This window comes from Gekko japonicus, unplaced genomic scaffold (assembly GCF_001447785.1).
Source record: "Gekko japonicus isolate JY-2015 unplaced genomic scaffold, Gekko_japonicus_V1.1 scaffold75, whole genome shotgun sequence".
Classification (NCBI taxonomy): domain Eukaryota; kingdom Metazoa; phylum Chordata; class Lepidosauria; order Squamata; family Gekkonidae; genus Gekko; species Gekko japonicus.
In genome coordinates this window covers 1,216,349-1,236,265 of record NW_015173124.1, presented here as the reverse complement: position 1 = coordinate 1,236,265, position 19,917 = coordinate 1,216,349, and the positions used below count along the sequence as shown (strand labels likewise).

The following is a 19,917-nucleotide window of genomic DNA, read 5'->3' as shown; positions in this document are numbered from 1 at the left end:
TGTGAGAAGCCCCTCTATAAAAATTTCTTCCACATGCTTACTGCCCAGCCCCCTCCCCCCGATCAGTTCCTAAGTTTGGAACTACTAGTGCAATTTTCTTCATCAGACTCAAAATCTGACTTCCAGTTAAGAGCTTTGTACAGATGACACACCACAGAATTTAAAACTGTTGAGCCCAGGATCACGGCACAGTTCAAGCTTCCAGGTATGAAAGATTTAAACTACAGTTCAGAGTTTATTAGTGCAAGTGGAAGGGAGACACATATGTTCCTCTTACATGATGTGAGGACAAACTGGTTTAGAAACCACAATGAAGAAATCAAAAGGGGGTATTAAGAACTCCCTGGAGAATAGATTCTAAAATAGGCTGCATTTCAATTATTACATTCACCTACCCTTTCTATAGCATCCAACAATTGTATTTTATGAGTAAAGAAAGGGGGGAGAGCTTCTTAAAAGGTCATATAAAAAAGTACTGGGACCAGAAGGTGTCAAGGAACTTCTCATGTGATGTTGAATGGTTAGTGTGTGAATGTATATAACTTCAACTCAAACAACATGTGCAGGAAAGAAAACTTTAAGTATCAGTCTCAGCAGCAGAAACTCAACCAGAACTGGCAGGTGAAGCAATAGCCTTCTTTCATGGTTGTGTAGTGAGTAGGGGTAAAGTTCATCCCAAACTGCAGAGTCTAAAATTAAAATGACTGGAACAATGATACAATAATGATACTGTTTTCTACATTAATTATTCGAATATCTACTACACGTTTTCTTTCTATACATAATTTGTCTCAGATTTTTATGGAGATCTCTTCCCCTTTAGGTTCTTCTGACCCAATATACTCTTCTCTCCGGTTCACCTGCAGGTGCAGCAAAATATAACTATCTAATGCACAATACAGGAGGCATTTGTTTAAAGCCTAGCTGATGTTAAGCATAGATGGTGGTGGAAAGTGCTGTCAAGTCGCAGCTGACTTATGGCAACCCTGTGGGGTTTTCAAGGCAAGAGACATTCAGAGAAGCTTGCCTCTGCACGGTGACCCTGGGCTTCATACTAACCAGGGCCACCCTGCTTATCTTGCAGGATCCAACTAGCCTGGGCTATCCAGGTCAGGGGCATAGGTACTGGGTTTTCTTCTTCTTCCACTACTTATAAAAACTGACCCAGTCACATCAAGCTAGTTGAAGGATGCACTATGCTCCCTTAAGGGGAAGGCAGATTTATTTAACAAACAGTACAACAGCAGCAATGTTTTGAAAACATGCTAGAAGAAGAGCTGGTTTTTATACCCCCCTTTTCTCTACCCTTAGGGGTCTCAAAGCAGCTTACAATCTCCCCAGGACAGTCACCTTGTGAGGTAGGTGGGGCTGAGAGAGTTCTGAGAGAAATGTGACGGGCCCAAGGTCACCCAGCAGGCTTCATGTGGAGGAGTGGGAAATCAAACCCAGAGCTCGAGATTAGAGTCTGCTGCTCTTAACCACTGTACCATGCTGGCTCTCTCTTGATGATGCAAAAAGAGATACTGTAGCAAACAAATGGGTTGAGGGGATTAAGGACAGAAAACTATGGCTACTGGGTGCAATGGTTAGGCTAGGACCTGAAAGGCCCAGGTTCAAATCCCCACTGTCCCAAGCTCATTTGTTGATATTGGGCCAGTCACTATAATTCAGCACAACCTACCTCACCAGATTTTTTTGAGGATCAAATGGGGTGGCACAACAGACACCCTAAAAATATCAGTCTGTATATATTTTGTTAAGATATGAATGATGAGTCTTCTGTAAAATGTGAAGCCATTTACCTGTACAGATTAGAGCAGGAACAGTAATTCCAATCTCTGCAAAAGGAATCTATACCACCAGCTGCATACTCAGGAAAGAGAATCCACAACAACTGAAACATTCCATTATATTTATGGTATATATTGTCATCAAACAATAACAACCATTCAAATACATAGGGAACTCACTTTACCTTCCTATTTTGATCCTGCCTGTCTTCCAAGTTGAGGATGGCATACGTGACTCTCCCATTCCCCCATGCTGTCCCATCAAACCTCTGAGGTAGGTCACACTAAGAATCTGGGACTGGTCCAAGGTCACCCAGTGCACTCCATTGCTGAACCCAGGTCTCACAGGCCCTGGTCTGACACTACAAGTGGGCTAAAGTTACATCTGAAGGGTGAAACGTTTTATCTCAATAAGTACTTTCAGATCTGGTTATTTTAGTGGTTTGTGTTATGTTCTCTGATTTATTGTAATAGCCTTTGCCTGTGTACAATAAATGCTATCATGTTTGTACCATACTGGGTAATGTCCACTCGATTTGCACCCAGTAAGAAGTGAGCAAACCACAGGCTAGGGGAAAAAAAAATGAAACATGCACATTAACATCTGTAGGCATAGTTCCTTTCCAGTGAGTCTTGTTGAAGACCACGCTTTCCAATGTTTAACAAAAGGTTTCACATAAAATGCTATGAATAAATACACCATTGACGGCATTGCAGAAGTACTGACAAAAGTGTTTTATAATTGGGTCCATAAAGGAAAAAAACCCAAGTACTTTGTAACAATCATGTAGCCCCAAACCACAGCAGATACTCTGCAGAAGCAACTCAATTGCTGTTCCAGAGTCAAGGTTCTTCTTGCCCACACTTGCATGCTTCCCAATTAAACCCACATTTTATACAAAATGTACTTCTATTAACATCAATAGGAAATGGCTATTTCCCACTAAAAACAAGGAAAACCTCTTTTAAAGGGTGCCCCATAACCTCTTGAAACTCTTTGCAAAAGTACCAACACCAAAATTCGGGCTACAGTTGCCAGAAAGGAGTGCCCAGACATGGGCATTGACTGCAATCTGGGTATTTGGAACCTCAAACAGTGCAAGTGCCATAGCACTGGCCATGGCACAGTGGAGCAGAAGATAGCTAGTGTTATACCCTGGACAGCACTGGCAGACAGGCTGTCAGCAGATTATCTGGATATAGAAAAATACTGCTAACAGCACTGGGTGTAGCACAGTGGAATATATAGGTGCAATCTGGAGCAGCAACTGGAAGAAGGGATGGGGTACTAGTGGCTGAAGCTTGACATGCCCTGCCCTATAAGTACAGACTGGAGGGTGCTGCTTACTCCAATGCAGGAAAGCCTAGCAATGACTGTTAAGTCATTAATCTTAAATATTAATATATAGACTATGGGGTAGAGTGGCAATCAAATATATAATGAGGTACTTAGACAAAAGGGAAGACTGTTTCAGTGTTCAACAGCAAGAGGAATTATATAGCGACCATGCCCACCTTTCTGTGGCTGCTTCAGGATTCCACAGTGTAGAGAGAAACCGGTTACAAACTTTGCTCTCACCCCAGGCCACACCCTCCTTCTGCAATACTAATTTGGGGACAGGCACCAGCACCCTTGATGCCAGACTGTCTGTGGACTTTCCTTCACTTTCAATCCCTGGACAACCCAGCCAGCATTCTATAAGCCACCAAGGGGATTCCAGGTATCTAGAATTATGCTGAATATCCAGTATTATAAAATTTTGATTCAGAAACATTTAAAATATGCAATTATTTGCTAAATTTAGAATACTTCAAAATTTGAATGGTATAGCCTTAAAGATGCAACAAACATGAAATTAAGCAAACTCTGGAGCATGACGGAAGACAGGAGGGCCTGGCGTGATGTGGCCGATGGGGTTGCGAGGAGTCAGACTCAACTGTGCAACTGAACAACAACAATAGCCTTAAAATTCCATGTGGTGTTTCTGAAGACCAGGAATCTTGGAATGACAACTGTGAGATACAGCAATGAAATTATGTACTTCAGTACCCCACCACTATGGTGGTTGGTTTTTTCATATTTAACTGTAATGCTGATGTAGTTGTAAATGCTGATTAACTTCTAAGAACATATGTGAGAATATATGTGATAACTTGCTCCCTTTAAGTTCCAAGAGCAAGTTTTTCTGAGACTTGTAGATGTATTTGAACACAGCAATTGTTAACTGAAGTAAGAACTTACCTAGAATTTTGCATTTCATCCCCTGGACTACCCAGCTTGCCAACTGGGAATTTAAAGCAATAATGGTTTCAGGGTAAAAATACTGCTTTAGCAATTCAATAGTATTTGGGCAGCTGAAATATCACATTTTTCTTGGAACTGGTCTTGAACAAAATAATTTCATAGTTTTCAAGTAGACAACACATTTTTACCACCACACCATACCAGGAAGGCTGCATTTGTGGATTTATTAGAAACAGCTGTCCATACATCCTTCTAAAACATTACATGTAAATGTGCTTTATTGCAATCTTTTATTGCATTTTTATTCTAAAGCAAAGTAGGTCAGAATGCTTAGTGTCTGGGATTCCAAAGCTCAACCATCTATTTTAAAAAATAGAAACATACAGTAAGATCATAGCACATCTGGTGACAAGTACAATGTTGCATTACTCATCTAGAAACTACAATATGACTAACATAACTGTTTTCCTCATGAAGCAGTTTCTTTTTAAAAGTTAAACTACATGAATCTGACTACACCATAAAATGACAGAACAGGTTTTACATACCAACAAGACTACCAAAGTTACATGCTGGAATTCATATTAAAAGAACAAAACAAAACAATCCCATTGCTTCTTGAGAAGCAAATCTTTGACAAACAGCATCCCTTAAAAAGAAAACCAAAATGGATTTCAAGAATGTGATGTTCATGTGCAGGATGTACAAAGGAGTTGCACAGTCCTGGCATACCTCAATATAAGATGAGGCAGCCCAGTCATTCTTACATGGATACAAATATTTTATAAATATAAAAATGAGTCCAGACACAGTGATTAATGCTACTGCTCTCCTTTGCACATTACCTCTGTAGGGGGTTTCACACTTAAAAAATGTGCAACTACTGTATCTCAAAGGAAAATTGGCTTCTTTAAAAATGTAACAACTTAGTTTAAAATTAACACTTTATTGTGGAGCAAATAAGTAAAAAAGCTTAAAAACTTAAATTTTAAAAGCACATCAAGAGTATTAGTGATGAACCCCACATTTTTGAGAAAGTGTGGTGGGGAACAATCCCAGCTTTCAAACTATGGGGCATGAACAGCAAGTGCAAATGGTGAAATTTGGACTTTCGGGCAGTGCCACTTCTGGCTAATGCATATAGATGTGCATGTGAATTAATTTTCAATATATCTATATACATACAGTACATATACACACATACACACACAGATAGGTTGCAGACCAGTACAATCTCCTGGTGCTGTAAACTGGCAAAACTTACAAAAATTATTAACAGACTGAGTCTAATTTCTTTATAGTCACTCACCCAAAGACCAAACACTCTGCACTTCAAAAGACAACAGATTTGCACGGCTGGCTGGCATAAGGGAGGGTGTAACTTCAAGGAAAGCAGAGAGACCTATAATGAAGGGGGAGAGTGGGCACAGAAACCCCCTGAAAACTGTTTTGATAAGTTATTTATCTGTGGGTACTGCAAACCACTGCTTGCCTTTCCTTTTTATTCTATTTTGAAAGTGACGTGAGGTGCTGATTGAAGAAGGTGCAATGCTCCCATAGATATAGGCATGACGTGATATCAAGCAGTATGAAATACCGAGTGTACGTTAAACAAGAGCCAATGCTAGACACAATACTCATTGAATCAGTGAGACTAGCTCTCTGTTCAATCCCAGAGATGCCTCTGCGCCATACACTGCATAGAGCTTTTCAAGTTAAATTCCAAGCCAACAGGAATATCTGCATTAGCCATAAGAAAGGAATATGGTGACTAACAGAAAAACCTGCATTGATACTATGGAGCCAGCCCAAAATGCCAGTGCTTTAAACATTTTACTGTCTTAAGAATTAGACTGATTATTGATCCTCACATGCCCCTTTAGAACAGCCACAAGAGTTTTGTAAGAATTCCCTCCCTTCCAAAGTTTTCTGCCTGCAGATCAGATTCTTAAACTGCTGGCTGGCTCTTGTTCGTTAGCATTCAGCCAAACCCTATTCCTACCAAGGTCATTAACACAGTGCTACTTCCCAAACTTTTTTTGTTGCACTTCTCTGGAATTTCTCTGTCTTTGACAAAGTGGACATCTGCTTGTATGTTTCTTTCAAGTTAGTAGGGGACATTCTGTAAACTTCAAGGTAGCTTTGCACAACACAACTGCTACAGTGTTTTGTGGGTACTGCTTTACCACCAATACCAAACATTCCTGTCAGTGGCTTCTGACAACATGAAGATAAAGCATATGGTAGGATCTAATCTGCTTGGCTAACAGGCACACATAAAACTGCCTCTCATGGTGGTTTACTCCTTACAATGGCTGAATTGTATGATGGAGCCAATATGTACCAGTTCCAAATTTCTGGAAGTCACCCTAGCAAGACACCCTTACTGGGCCTCCAAGGAAATTGAGGTGTTGGTTGGCCTCCTCCCACAGTATACCCACCCCTCCATGGCATGAATAAATGGGTAGCTGCTACTACCTCCCTGCTACCAGCTGCCCCCCCTTCCCTGTTTACCATGGGATGACAGAAGGTAGAGTGTTTATGGGAGTGGGGTCAGGAAGCAGTGGCTGGCTTGGCCAATATATTTTAACCAGACTGAAGATGTACAGCCACTAAGGGCCAGAGTGAAAGCACTGCCCGAGGTGCTATAGCAACAGATGCATGATGGCAGGAACTGATCTGATTGCTTGGATGATGGGTATGCTGCCCGACTTGGACAAACCAGGGAAAATCAGTCCTCTTGTTTTGGTAACAGGAGATGCTGTGATGGGAGGCAGGGAGCATTTGAATGTCCCTGAGACTCTTGAGCAGGTAGGAATCCAAACAGTGAGAGTTAAGTAGGTAGGTGGTGATAGCTAGTAGCAGTGGTGGTAGGAGAGGACTTCATCTGGCAGTGAGCACTCTGCCAGTACAAGCCCCCCCCCCGCCCCCAGGCTACAAGTCACTAACCTCTGTGTTTTAAATTTTACCTCCTAGCCCAAACATGCCTTAAAACGTGTTTTTAAGAATATTTTTAAATGAACAGATTCAAGAAACCAGAACTGGAATTTTTTTCTTCAATCTGCAAATGTCTCCATGAGCAAGAAGCAACCAAAAAATCCACAGCCAAATGTATATCACATTGGATGTACATTCTACTGAAATTTCACTAGCCATAAAAAGAGATATTTATAAATTCATTTTAACAAAATAAATTGGTACAACAAAAAAAAAAATATCAAAATTAGAACATGAAACAAAACCAAGAACATGCGCTATAGTGTCTTCTCATATCTGCACCTATAATTTCCTCACAAAAAGTTCTGATTTATGTCTGCATACATGATACTAATGCTTCTGAATTTTATTCCTCATTAGTATGAACAGAAAAAGACATTCAAACAGAAAAAATTGTTCAAGTAACAAAAAGGGCTTTTCTAGATGTGGAAATATGATAGCGAAACAGGAAAATTACTAGCCATAGCATTGTCACTAGACATATTGTCATGGTTTTTGTACAGTGAACAAGTGATGGTATAATCATAGAACCAAGAAACCCTTGACATAGCACTGAATGGGGCCAACTTTTTCCCCACAGTCTGCCTACCCTTAAAGAAAGCCAACAAATTACTTCAGTTCTTTTACCTGTAGGTTGGCATTTGCCATTGCTGTCACGTATGTTATTCAAACAACATTCAATAAAAAATATTGGGTTGTTTGGAATGATTCTGCGTGCTAGTTGTAGGTTTAAATTTGGGTAGGCCAGCATTTTAAGCCAAGATCTTGAGACCTGCACGATAAGCTCCATATATACATCAGGGTTTGCTTCTCACTAATAGCAGTCTCTCAGTGTTTGACCAATCACTTTTTAAAATTCTGAGGTGTTTCAGAAGTGGTTTCTGATTCAGTAAAAAAGCTGTTGTTATGGAGAAGAGAAACTCTATTGCGTATATTGGCAATGGTGCCTCTGTACAATAGCTCTCTGGCACCTGGGCTTAAACTACAAGGGAACCCACTGATGTGGATTTATTCTAGTTCTACTAAGCAGTAAGTTTAGATTCTGCTTTGTACAACATGGATACAGAAGGGAAAACCATGCTATGCCTTCAGTTACAGTATTATACTCCTCTTCCTGAAACTTCATTAACATGTATATTTGCTCTTATGAAATGTGACTGTCAAGAAACTATTCAGCAGAAGTACTAGTAGCTCAATGACTTTTAATTCTTGGCTGATCTACTGTGCTTCACAATTATTATTGTAAGAAAGAGATGAAGTTTTCCACTTCTGAGGAAGCAAAATACTGAATTATCTCTAGTGCCTGCAAATACACTTCAGATAAACTGAACATTAGAAAACACTATTTCTCCCCACCCTGTGTACTGTTTAACACTGTGCAAAACAAAACTTCTATATAAGTGGGTCACTGAGATCAATATTAATCCAGCTGCTATGAAGTGAAACAAAGCATATTCTACTGAAACAAGCCTAGAACATTGGCTTTTTAAAAAAGCCACACAACTTTTCTGCACTTAGGCCATGCACTTTCATATATTTTGCTTCTGTCATTTTTCTCTTATGCCTTTGTTTTAGCTCATAAACAAAGCAGGGTATGCTTTTAAATATATCAAAGTTAAGAATTAGGAATGCTGTCACTTGATGTCAGCTAAATTTCACTCATGTAGACAAAAGCAGAAGTCGAGTGAAGTTGATGAATGCTGGGTGAGGAATGTAGTAGAAGATACCTGCTACATATTTCAGCTGGCTTTCAACCATTTTTTTGCTTTTTGAGATTATTTTTTTAAAGTCTAAAGCAAAGGCATATGAAAGCCAGATAGGCAACGCCAATACTTATTTATGTAATCAAAAGCAAAGAGAGGCAAGCCAAAACGATTCTCAGATATTTAGGTTACTTTGCATGTAGTCCTGATTCAAATATGTTAGAACATATAGAATTTTATGGGAAGTACATCAAAATGACTTTTAGGAGTAGATTTATGCAAAGTTAGCAGAGATTTACGAAAGGAATTTTAAAATGAGTATGTGGTCAAACCAAAATAGAAGTAGGAGACTTTACATGAGCTAACACAAATCAATGACACAGGCTATCTTTAATATTTTTCTTTTATCTTCATTTTACTGTTAGGTTCCCATTCTTCTAGCAGAATTCAAAATAATCAAGATTTATCATTGGTGACAAGATCCCAATAAGGTCTCTTCTGAGAGAGTCAGGAAAGACATCTGTAATCTAGGCTGGATTTTATGTCACGGGAATGTTAGGTATTTGCAGGTATTTGATTAGAATGTGCAAGCTAAGTCAGGCCCCAAAAGAAGGGACAGGATTTCTCTCTCTGAAGACTGGCAGAATCCAGAGCCACACTTAAAAAAAAATATGTATATTGTTGTTCATAGGGAAGGGGGGGAGACTGAAGGGGTACATTAGATCACTATTATCTCACCAATTTACAATGACTACAGGGTAGTTTTTTTTTGGAGGGGGGGGCAACCACCATTACATTTTTAGAAGATGATGTTCCAGCTGGTTAGCCAGCATTTAGCTTAAGAGGCAGTAGATTAGTGCAAAACAGAAGTGCTTTTGGGACATACCAAGCATTCTAGTTTGGCCCCTCCAGCTGCTGATTAGTGCTCAAGATTTATCATTTTCCTGTTCAGCAATTTCATATTCTGCATAATACTTCAATGCTCCTTTATAGTGCATTCTGCTTTGTGTAAACATTATAGTCTAACAGTCAGGGGGTTCAAGGTGGCACTGAAGTTGGGGTGCAGCCAGAAAATATCCAGATGTCCCAACTCCCTGGCATGCACTTCAAATACTACACAGAAAAAGGAAAAACCTCACTCATGCTGAATCTATTTTTCCTTGCTGCCTAACCAGAGTTCTAGCTCAAGTATAGTGTTTGGAAATGGTTTTAAAGAATCAAGGGCATAACGCAGAGTCAAAAAAAGTCAAATACAGCATTTTAGGAGCACAGAAGTTCTCACAGTCTTGAATATCCAGTTCTCACTATTTGCTATAATTTCGTTACTGATGCTACGTATAATCCAGATGAATCTGACCATGGCAGAACATGAAGAAAAGCTGTTTATGTACTGATAGACTCTACCATTCTATATCTTGTATAGTTCCACTGAATTCAGGTACGCAAATATTTGTTTTTATGGTAGGCCCACAATGAATTCCAAGGGCAAGTATACAACCTGTTGCAATGGAATTAATTTAGGGTGCAATCCAAATGCATTACTAGCTTTGTAGACTGCACTCCCTAGTTTTTGGTTTAGCAAGCCATTGAGAAAAAAACCATTGCACTTTTTTCCCAAAAAGAAACAAATGTTTTCAAATAGAATATTTCATTGTTTAGCATCTTACAAACATGCCAAATGCCAGCTTCATTCTGGTTTACATTCCAAAGCTTAGTGTCTTTTAAAAACAAAATTATCTGATATCCTTGGAAGAAAGAAAATGTGTTTTTAAAAAAGTAACAAGGGGGGAGTGGTGCAGTTACATCAGGTTAGGTTAGCGTTTTGAGAAGTACATAAGAAAGTTTTAACTTTTATCATTTTTCTCTTCAAGTTTTGGCAAGTGTGCGGTTGCAAATGCAATCTTTCCCCATAAGTGCTCAGTCCAGCAACAAGCGAAGTTTTGGTGGCTTCAATTTGGTTTCTTTAACATGAAGACCTGTAGTGCTGTTGAAACCAAAACTTTGTTATTGTTGGTAAAGTATAAAGCAATATTTCTTTGAGGATTTTTCTTTTAAATAAGAACCTGAAACTCTCCCCATAATTCCTTTGGTCTCCTCTCACCAAATCCATTGCTACATCAAGACAAGCCCTCATTTGTAAGTTTGTCTAACTTGCAGCAAAGCTGCTAAAATTAACAGGGAGAAAAAGCTTCTGTAGCAGAGACTATTCCCCCAATTTCCTGGAGCTTAAGACTGAAAGACGTTATCAATACCTCGGAAAAATCAAAATCCAAGTAGAAGTTCCGCTGATGGTGCCTGACAAAAGGTCTCTCTCCATGGTTTTGTTCTTGGGTTTTTGTGTGTGCATCTTTAGAGAGTTTACTTGTTCCCTACAGGGAACACAAGAATCTCCATATATAAAAACACAGCTGATCTTCAGGTAGCACCAGGGCACCTATCCCAAAGCTGATACCTTGTTGCTGCTAGGTCTCCGATTCACATTCATCAAATCGCTTTTTGTGCAAAACAAGCAGTCTAAGGAGAAAGAATGCCCTCTGGGTTCTAAAAAAACTGTAGAAAAGAAATCCGAGATAGCCAACACTTCTCCCTATATTTCACCCTCCTAGAGTTTATCTACAGAGGGAGGGCATCTGTGCATAGACAGGGTAAGCGAGCCTGACATTGAGGGAGTCGTTGTGTTGGACGAGGGAGGTATGCTGGTAATGAAGAACTAATTCTTTAAGGGAGCTATATAGGTTATATGGCTCTGCAAACCCATAACCTCTTGGAGTGCTGTAGATCACACAGTGTTTAACTTCCCCATCAGCTCTGTAAAGAAAAGAATAATACATTTAGCATAATGATCAACTACATAGACAATTACAATCAATGAAATACTGAAGAACTGTGATGGACTAACAGCAAGAAAGAACACTGAACAGTTGTGAGTGCAGAAAAGAGGTATTTTGTAGAGTTTTGATGAAGTTACAAGATGGTAACTTAATTAAAACACACACACAGACTTCAGCTCAGTGGCATTTAGGGTTCCAGTGCTCTTACTGAGCAGTTTAAGTGCAAAAGAAACCCAGACAGGATAACATAGGACAGCATTTCACTAAAATCTAGTACCAATGCATTCAGATCCATCATCCACCTTAAACAGAAGAAAAGAAGAAGAGATTGGATATAGACCTTGCCCTTCACTTGGAGTCTCAGAGCAGCTTACAACTCCTTTCCCTTCCCCTCCCCACAACAGACACCCTGTGAGGTAGGTGGGGCTGAGAGACCTCTTTCCAGAACTGCTCTTTCAGGAACAGCTCTGACAGAACTATGACTTGCTCAAGGTCATCCAGCAGCTTCAAGTGGAAGAGTGGGGAATCAAACCCGGTTCTCCCAGATTAGAGTCCACGCACTTAACCACTACACCAAACTGGTTCTCTACCTGGGCAAAGCATTTTCTGAATTTGATACAGGTTATCCATAACCTAGGGAAATGTAGAATATTATCCGACTACTATAATCATGTTACATGAAAAAGATTTTAATTTGATTGACTGCAAACCACAGGCAATAGCTATAACAAAAAGCTGACTTTGCAATTATGTCTCTTTTGTTTTGCGGATAATGATTAAGATAGCGTGTATCTTAGCCCATGTCAGCATTTACAATTTAAAGGAACTTGCTCATTCCAAGACAGACCAATGGCTCATATGGCTTAGGGTTCAAGAAGGCTCTCAGAGCACTGTTACCCTTAATATTTTAGCTGAAGATGTTGAGGCCTTAGACATAATATAGAACTTTTACATACTGTACCCAAACAGGTCATCTAATAAGGTTTCAAATCTTTCACTTAAGTACCACCTCTCCCTGAGGACTAAGTAACTACTGGATTTGAAAACAACAGCAGACTAGAAGACAAGATTCTTCCAAATAGTTGACTGGGAAAATAAAAACATTTTAAAATCCATATGCCGACTGAACATTATTTAAGCTTGTAACACTTTAGCCTACTAATTGATTCCATAAAACATACTCTCTTTTCTCCTAAGGGTCATTCTCAATATTATCTCCATCTTTAAGACAAGATTAAGGACATAGCCTACAAATAGCTAAAAGCATATGCCTCTCTAACATATTAACAGTTAGATATGTCAGCACTGCATTCCCAAGCTGGTCTACCATCTTGGAATCTAACCTCAGAATCATATGCACTAAGGGACTGAGAGGAAGGATAGAATAACTACTGTCTCCTTACAATGGTTTAATCCTTTCAGTATCAGTGGGACTAGACCAGGAAAACAGCAAGTGTACTGACAACATTGGGATGTCTTCAGCTTCCTAAAGGCTAGCCTAAGGTTTTTATTATATTCCTATCTGCATGTTTCGTTCTCCACATTAGAGAATTTCTTGGAAGAGACCAAGGCAACGAAATTAATCAAGCCATGCAATCCAATCCTGTATATTCTTATTCTGAAGTAATGTCTATCAAGTTTAATGGGGCTTACTCCTGTGAGTTCACATAGGTTTATAGCCGCAAGGAAATTCAGAGATAACTACTTACACCACAGAACAGGCATAACAGCCTTTTTTGCTACTTTCACGAATTAAGAATGCTCCATCAGGTTTCCCACCAAGCAAATCTTCTGCTTGAATACGATTGATATCTCCAACAAACCAAGTCTTTTCATCATAATGTGGCAGATTTTCATCTTCCTCATTTGTAAAGTATGTACTAGGAAAAAACAAATGTTATTTTCTTAATGCAGGAACATTTCTATGCTAAACAATGGAAGAGGCCTATATACAAAGCAGCATATTAACACTGCCACAGCTAAGAGCCAGTACAGCACAGCATTTAATGTGCTGGACTGGACTATTGTCCATGCATTATTATTTAATCTAACCTACTTCACATGATTTATGTGAGGATAAAATGGAACAGGGAAGAACCATATGACAATGAGCTCCTTGGAGGAAAGACAAAAAAAATTCACTTAGGAATGCATACAAGACCAAGGCTTGGAGTAGTTATTAGCTGTTCTGCCATACACTGAATAACATTTAAACAACAGTATCATACACAAAACTATTTACTATTGTTTATATACCTTCTATAATTCCTTTAACGCTTCCTGTCCACAACCAGCTTTATTACTGTGACATATAGTTAAAGTTGTCCTGAATAATTTGGCCAAGAAAAATAAAACTACCATTGGTGCTATTTGGTCATGTATATAGATATGAATTTTATGACATAATCTTCTGATAAAAAGTAGTACACGTTTATTTGGGAACAACATATATAAACCAGGAGTGTCGAACTCCTTTGTTATGTGGGGTGGATCTGATAAAAATGAGACCTTGTTGGGCTGGGCCATGTGTGTCATAAAATGTAATGCCAGGTAGTGGAGATATAAACTTTTTAAACGACATAAACACAAAGGGTTTTTTTAAAAAAACTTAAAATAAGAACATGCTTCAAACATTAGCACTCTTGCAATATTTTGTTTATTTAACAGTGTCTGATAACTGACACCTCTTGGTCTGAATTATTACATCAAAATGTCTGTGCTGTTGCAATCTTGAGTCTGCTGTTCAGGTGTGTATCTGCAAGCTGTAAACCTACAATGACACACTGGAATAACTGGAAGAAGCAGAAGACAGCCAGTTCCACTGCGGGCCTCATACAAGCCCTCCGGGGGCCTGATCCGGCCCCTGGGCTGCATGTTTGACACCCCTGATATAAACTAACACAAAATTGTAGGTTCTTGTGATGCAATTGCTCTACAGTTTGGTCATTCATATTGTTAAAAAAATCATAACAGTTTAGGACACTTACTCGTCAATATTTTCATTTTTGATTCCCAGCCAGTTGTTTATTCGCTTCTGTCTCACTCCTTTGTGATTAAGCCAGCTGCCGATTAGATATTACATATGTAATTAATGAGCTCTAGAAACAAGGTGCTCAAATACTCACAAAATACCTGAGCTAAAGAAGGAACATGCCTAAGGACACATCTTCTATATGCACACTGGCTGGCATTCTAACCTTACTGGCCAACCTTAGCACAGAAAAGATGTATAGTTTTCATTCACATTGCCTCCCCACTCCCGACAATATGTGGGCACAGCAAGAGGAGCCGCCTATTGTAATTCACCTGATCAATCATACCTCAATTGCATTTTAGGAGGCAGAGAGTTGGAACACTACTTTAGAAAGGCAATACATCACAAAAGGTCCGGTTTAATTATCTACTCTGAATCTGTTCATCGGATAACATAGATTTCAGATAGGCTGCCGTTCGCTTCAAAGTTAAAGGGGATATTTTGCTGGAGCCAGAACTGTACCATACCAAGCATGCTTTAGATCAGAGTTATTAATAAGCCATGCAGTTTTTATATGAGTGCTGAAAAGGCTAGCCATCTGTTGAAGTCCTTCTATGTCAATGGGCTAAGCTTCCCTTCCATTAATATACTTGCATTCAGTATTTAAAGAAAAGTTCCATTACAGTGCAGAAATGTAATGTTGGCCACTTAATAACCAACTGTCAGCTTCTTATCCCATGCCTACTTACACAAGGTACTGATCTCTGATTTTGCGCAGCTGGATAAGATCAGGTTTGATACTGTTCATTTTCTTATCGACTTCCCGGTTGTCCAGGGCTTGCTTCTTCAAATCTTGTTCCAATCGCAGCTTGCTATCATGGATCTCACCCAGACGTGATTTCAATTTTTCATAATTCATCATAATACTGTAAGAAATAATTATAGTTTACATATTTCATACTAAGGATATCAGACTACTGCTAAGATAGGGCACAATATTCACAGATTTTCTAATACTACACAAGTAGTGGTACAGGCACTGCGGTGAACTCATGACACCGTCCCTATCCAGAGGTCTTACAGCCTAAGGGGACATCCACATGAGAGCTTCCTCCACTTTAGCACTAAACCACGAGTGCAGAATAATCACCTTGGAAAAACAGGTGTATAATACATCACAGGAGAATTCAGCACCAAACACTGCACCATGGATAGTCCAGACAAGACAGATATTCCAGCTGTAATGTAGATGGGACATGTGGACTGTGGTAACTGGATTCATTCAGCAGATATGATCACAGAATCCTGCACCATATACACTTTCAGTTAGGTGGCCAGGGAAGTCTCCTTTCCTTGAATAATGCATAGATACTGGAAGTAGAACTCACTAGATACTAAAGGTATACCCAATTTCAGATAACTGGGAAGAATAAGTTGTTCTACTTAACTCTCATCAGAACTGAACCTCTGCAGTTTCAAATTTATCAGTGAGACTGTGCAAGCAATTAACAGGTTGTACAAGCATGGTCCTTCACATTTCAGCATTGATCTTGCTAAGAATATGCACTACCAGCAACTTTTACTGTCATTATTGGGGCAATCCTAAACAGAGTAACACCTTTCTAAGCCCACTGCCATTAACTGTGCTTAGAATTACACTGTAAAGTAAGCGTCCTTACTAGAGTTTGAGAGATCTTTTTGAGGTGGAGTCTTTTGGAGCTCTTCAGCCTACTTCAGACTGTACTATCTTAAGTAATTTACCATTTGTTACATCCCTTAAAAGAGCAAATAATTGCTGTATTCAAAATCTGATGTGATTAGCTGCTACTTAATTCAACAGAATATCAGAAAATGTACAGTCAAGTCTCCTTGTGTGATTCATAAATTGTAGAAACTTTACTTCCATTGCAAAGGTCTTAATTATACACTATTGATACAGCCGATTACTGTTAAGTATTACTTGATAAAGATATTTTGGGGCTAGATGGAAGTAGATATAATTATGGCGATGTCCAGTAACGATACTAGAACAGATCTGTCAATAAATGTGGCATTTTGGCAGACCTTACCGTTCAATTTCCTTTTCATTCCCTTCTTTTCGGAATCTTTCAATGTATTCTTTGCTATACTGCTCTTGGGTGTGACACTGTTCTTCAAATATTTTAATTGTTTCATTAAAAGCTTCTATTGCTGTTCTCTTCATCTGAATTTCCTGCACAGAGAAATCAATTTCAGAGACCACTGTTAGTTACTGGGAGCACAAAGTTTCTGAACAGCATGCTGCCTTTCTATTTCCCTTTTAGCTTGAGATTCTGATTCTAGATTGTAAACTGGAAGCTACAAAGTTAAGCTTGCAGGAGCTTCTAGCTAGCTAGCTACTTTTATTTTTTCTCAAGGCAAACCAAAACAACAGCTTAAATACTTTTGAGTATGCAGAATTGAATGAATTTAGTCCCAGTCATCACAATTCCTTTCCCTAGATTTAACAGCTATTAGCTATTCACCCACAATTTCTCTGTCTCTCACACATAAAAAAACAAAATGTGAGAATGAAAGTCTTGACATGGTGGAACTCTCTGCCAACTTCCATCAGGGCCTGCAGGACTTAATGCAATTGTAAGGCAGAGATGTTCCGCCAAGCTTTTGGTTGAGGACAGCAATGGTTTTCCATCACAGCTGGCATCCTCTTTTCTTCCATTCTGCCTGCTTTGGTCTCCTCCTCAACCTGCCCATGAGATAGAAGAACAGCCCAGAGTAGGTTTTGGATTAAATTATGGATACCATCTGGAGAATATTAAATTAGGGTTAACTCACTGTTGATTTTAATATGTAATTTTATATTGTTTTTAACCTGCTGTAAATCGCCCAGAGCCTTGTGTACTCAGGGACTGGGCAATCCAGAAATTTAATAAATAATAATAATAAATAATATGAGCTAGGGAGTCTACTTGATCTGGACAGTAAGGGAATTTGTGTTCCCCTGCAGGAATTCTATTATATCTTCCTTGCACCTCAGCTGAGTTGTTACACCTTGCCAACAGAAAAGCTTGTCTAAACGTATGAATTTCTAATCAGCAGAAATAGTCTGGTAAGTAAAAATTACCACTAAAGGGTATCCGGAAGAAGAGTGGAGAACATTTATGATTTGTGTCCTTGAGCACCAAGGAACAGTCTTCATTTAAGCCCTTATTTTGAAACTTTTTACAGCTTACTTTCCTAGTACTGCACCTTGCAGCCTTCAGTCGCTCTATGGGGAAGGAAAGTCTTTTATCTAAATTCCTACTCCAGGTGGACAGAGGTATCTGAAATTAACAACTGAAACAAAGCAGATTTTATATTGTTTTTAACCTGCTGTAAATCGCCCAGAGCCTTGTGTACTCAGGGACTGGGCAATCCAGAAATTTAATAAATAATAATAATAAATAATATGAGCTAGGGAGTCTACTTGATCTGGACAGTAAGGGAATTTGTGTTCCCCTGCAGGAATTCTATTATATCTTCCTTGCACCTCAGCTGAGTTGTTACACCTTGCCAACAGAAAAGCTTGTCTAAACGTATGAATTTCTAATCAGCAGAAATAGTCTGGTAAGTAAAAATTACCACTAAAGGGTATCCGGAAGAAGAGTGGAGAACATTTATGATTTGTGTCCTTGAGCACCAAGGAACAGTCTTCATTTAAGCCCTTATTTTGAAACTTTTTACAGCTTACTTTCCTAGTACTGCACCTTGCAGCCTTCAGTCGCTCTATGGGGAAGGAAAGTCTTTTATCTAAATTCCTACTCCAGGTGGACAGAGGTATCTGAAATTAACAACTGAAACAAAGCAGTTGGCTCAGAAAGGAAAAACTGGAATTCAATGTTCCTGTAGGCTAACGTCCAGGATTGCACACTCAGAATGATATTCAAAATTTGTAATGATGCCATTCAACAAAAAGGCTACTCAAAATATATGTCTGGGGGAAGAAACAAGATTCCCAATCTTATGTTGACCAGTTGTACAAATTAGGGGCACAATTTGAAAAAATGGGTCAGTGGAGAGTTCTTTGATTAACCCTTTCTTCCAGCTGGTTTTCTTCTGTAGTTCTCCCAGCTTCTTGCTCTGGGTCTCAACCCTGAGAAATCAGGTTTTCAGTAGAAGGGAAAAAATACTGAACAAAGAAGCTTAGGAATCCTCTGCTACACTTTCATGACCTGATCCTCCTTTGCATGATGAAAGCAAACAGGTTTAGAAGTTGCAGGTTTTCTGACAAGTGCCCAATTCTGGCCTTCATGACCATGAGAAAACATAATCCCCTGCCTCGGCAGGGAGGGTGGGATAGAAATGGAATTCAATAAATAAATAAATGGTAACTGACCTGTGAGGTTCTGGTATATTCTTCATATAACCTGTCATACTCTTTACTTTTCTCTTGATATTGACTGTGGTATTCCTGCAGCTTTTTGCCCACAGCATCAATATTATCTTCTTTCACCAACTGGTCCTGCATATGTCATAAATAGAAAAAAGGAAAACTTTCAACAAAAAACAACTGATCTGCCTGAAAAGCTACCACAATGAAAAAGTATTAACCCAATCTTCTTAAGGCTGAACAACAAAGCCTCTCTACCTACAAACTTATTTGATTCCTCCGGGGCCATACATCTGCCAAAACAGTTTTTACCCAGCTTTTGAACACTGACTATTCTAGTTACTCAGAAAACACACATAAATGTTTGAGAATCGCAGTTGGACCTTGTATAAACTAGTGCTTGCAACTGGATGCCCAACATTAAACCCTTGATACTTTTGGCCAGCAAAATTTACTTTACAGAGCATGTTAGGCTTTCAATACCATAATGCTTACCCTATGGAAATATTTGTACTTGGTTATCTTTGTAGAATCTGTAAATACACGTTTTAAAACTTTTAAACTGTATTGTTCAAACAGGCCAAATGGTCTAGAAACTCATAGGCACTACTTTTGGCCTAAGTGTCCCAAATCCAACATCTACTTGAGAAGATGATTGTGTACTGGCAAATGGGAGAGGGTTGTGCTTTTCCAGATACACTGGGAACAACTTGATTACCAGTGGTGCTACCACCACCTCAGGAGGTCACTTTGAACCTATAGGCAGAAGACTAGCTCTGCATGCTGAGAAAAATGGTTTGGTGTGCTGCTGTTGGGCATGCATGCCAGGAGTTGCCTATCTCGTGGATATCCTATTTTGTACAGTAGTTACACATTTTCTACATCGCACTGAAACATGAAACTGGTGTTTTAGTGAGTAAGGCTAGTGAACCACCATGATGAGAATGTTAATCGATATAGACGTGACAGCATTTAACTTCAGACTTGAAGATATTTATACACAAACTATCTCTAGAACAAACCATCATT

General features: G+C 39.1%; 1 protein-coding gene across 1 annotated transcript in view; it reads right to left on the bottom strand.

Moving 5' to 3' along the window:
- Window positions 1-10,493: 10,493 nt before the first annotated feature.
- PIK3R3 (phosphoinositide-3-kinase regulatory subunit 3) overlaps window positions 10,494-19,917 on the bottom strand; it is a 61,496-nt gene continuing 52,072 nt past the window's right edge. The window contains exons 5-10 of the mRNA XM_015421950.1: window positions 18,895-19,020; window positions 16,610-16,752; window positions 15,290-15,466; window positions 14,554-14,628; window positions 13,276-13,446; window positions 10,494-11,543 (exon numbers count right to left, since the gene is read on the bottom strand). Of these exons, the coding sequence (XP_015277436.1) occupies window positions 11,345-11,543; window positions 13,276-13,446; window positions 14,554-14,628; window positions 15,290-15,466; window positions 16,610-16,752; window positions 18,895-19,020 (891 nt within the window). The 3' untranslated portion in view covers window positions 10,494-11,344. The remainder of the gene's footprint in view (window positions 11,544-13,275; window positions 13,447-14,553; window positions 14,629-15,289; window positions 15,467-16,609; window positions 16,753-18,894; window positions 19,021-19,917) is intronic.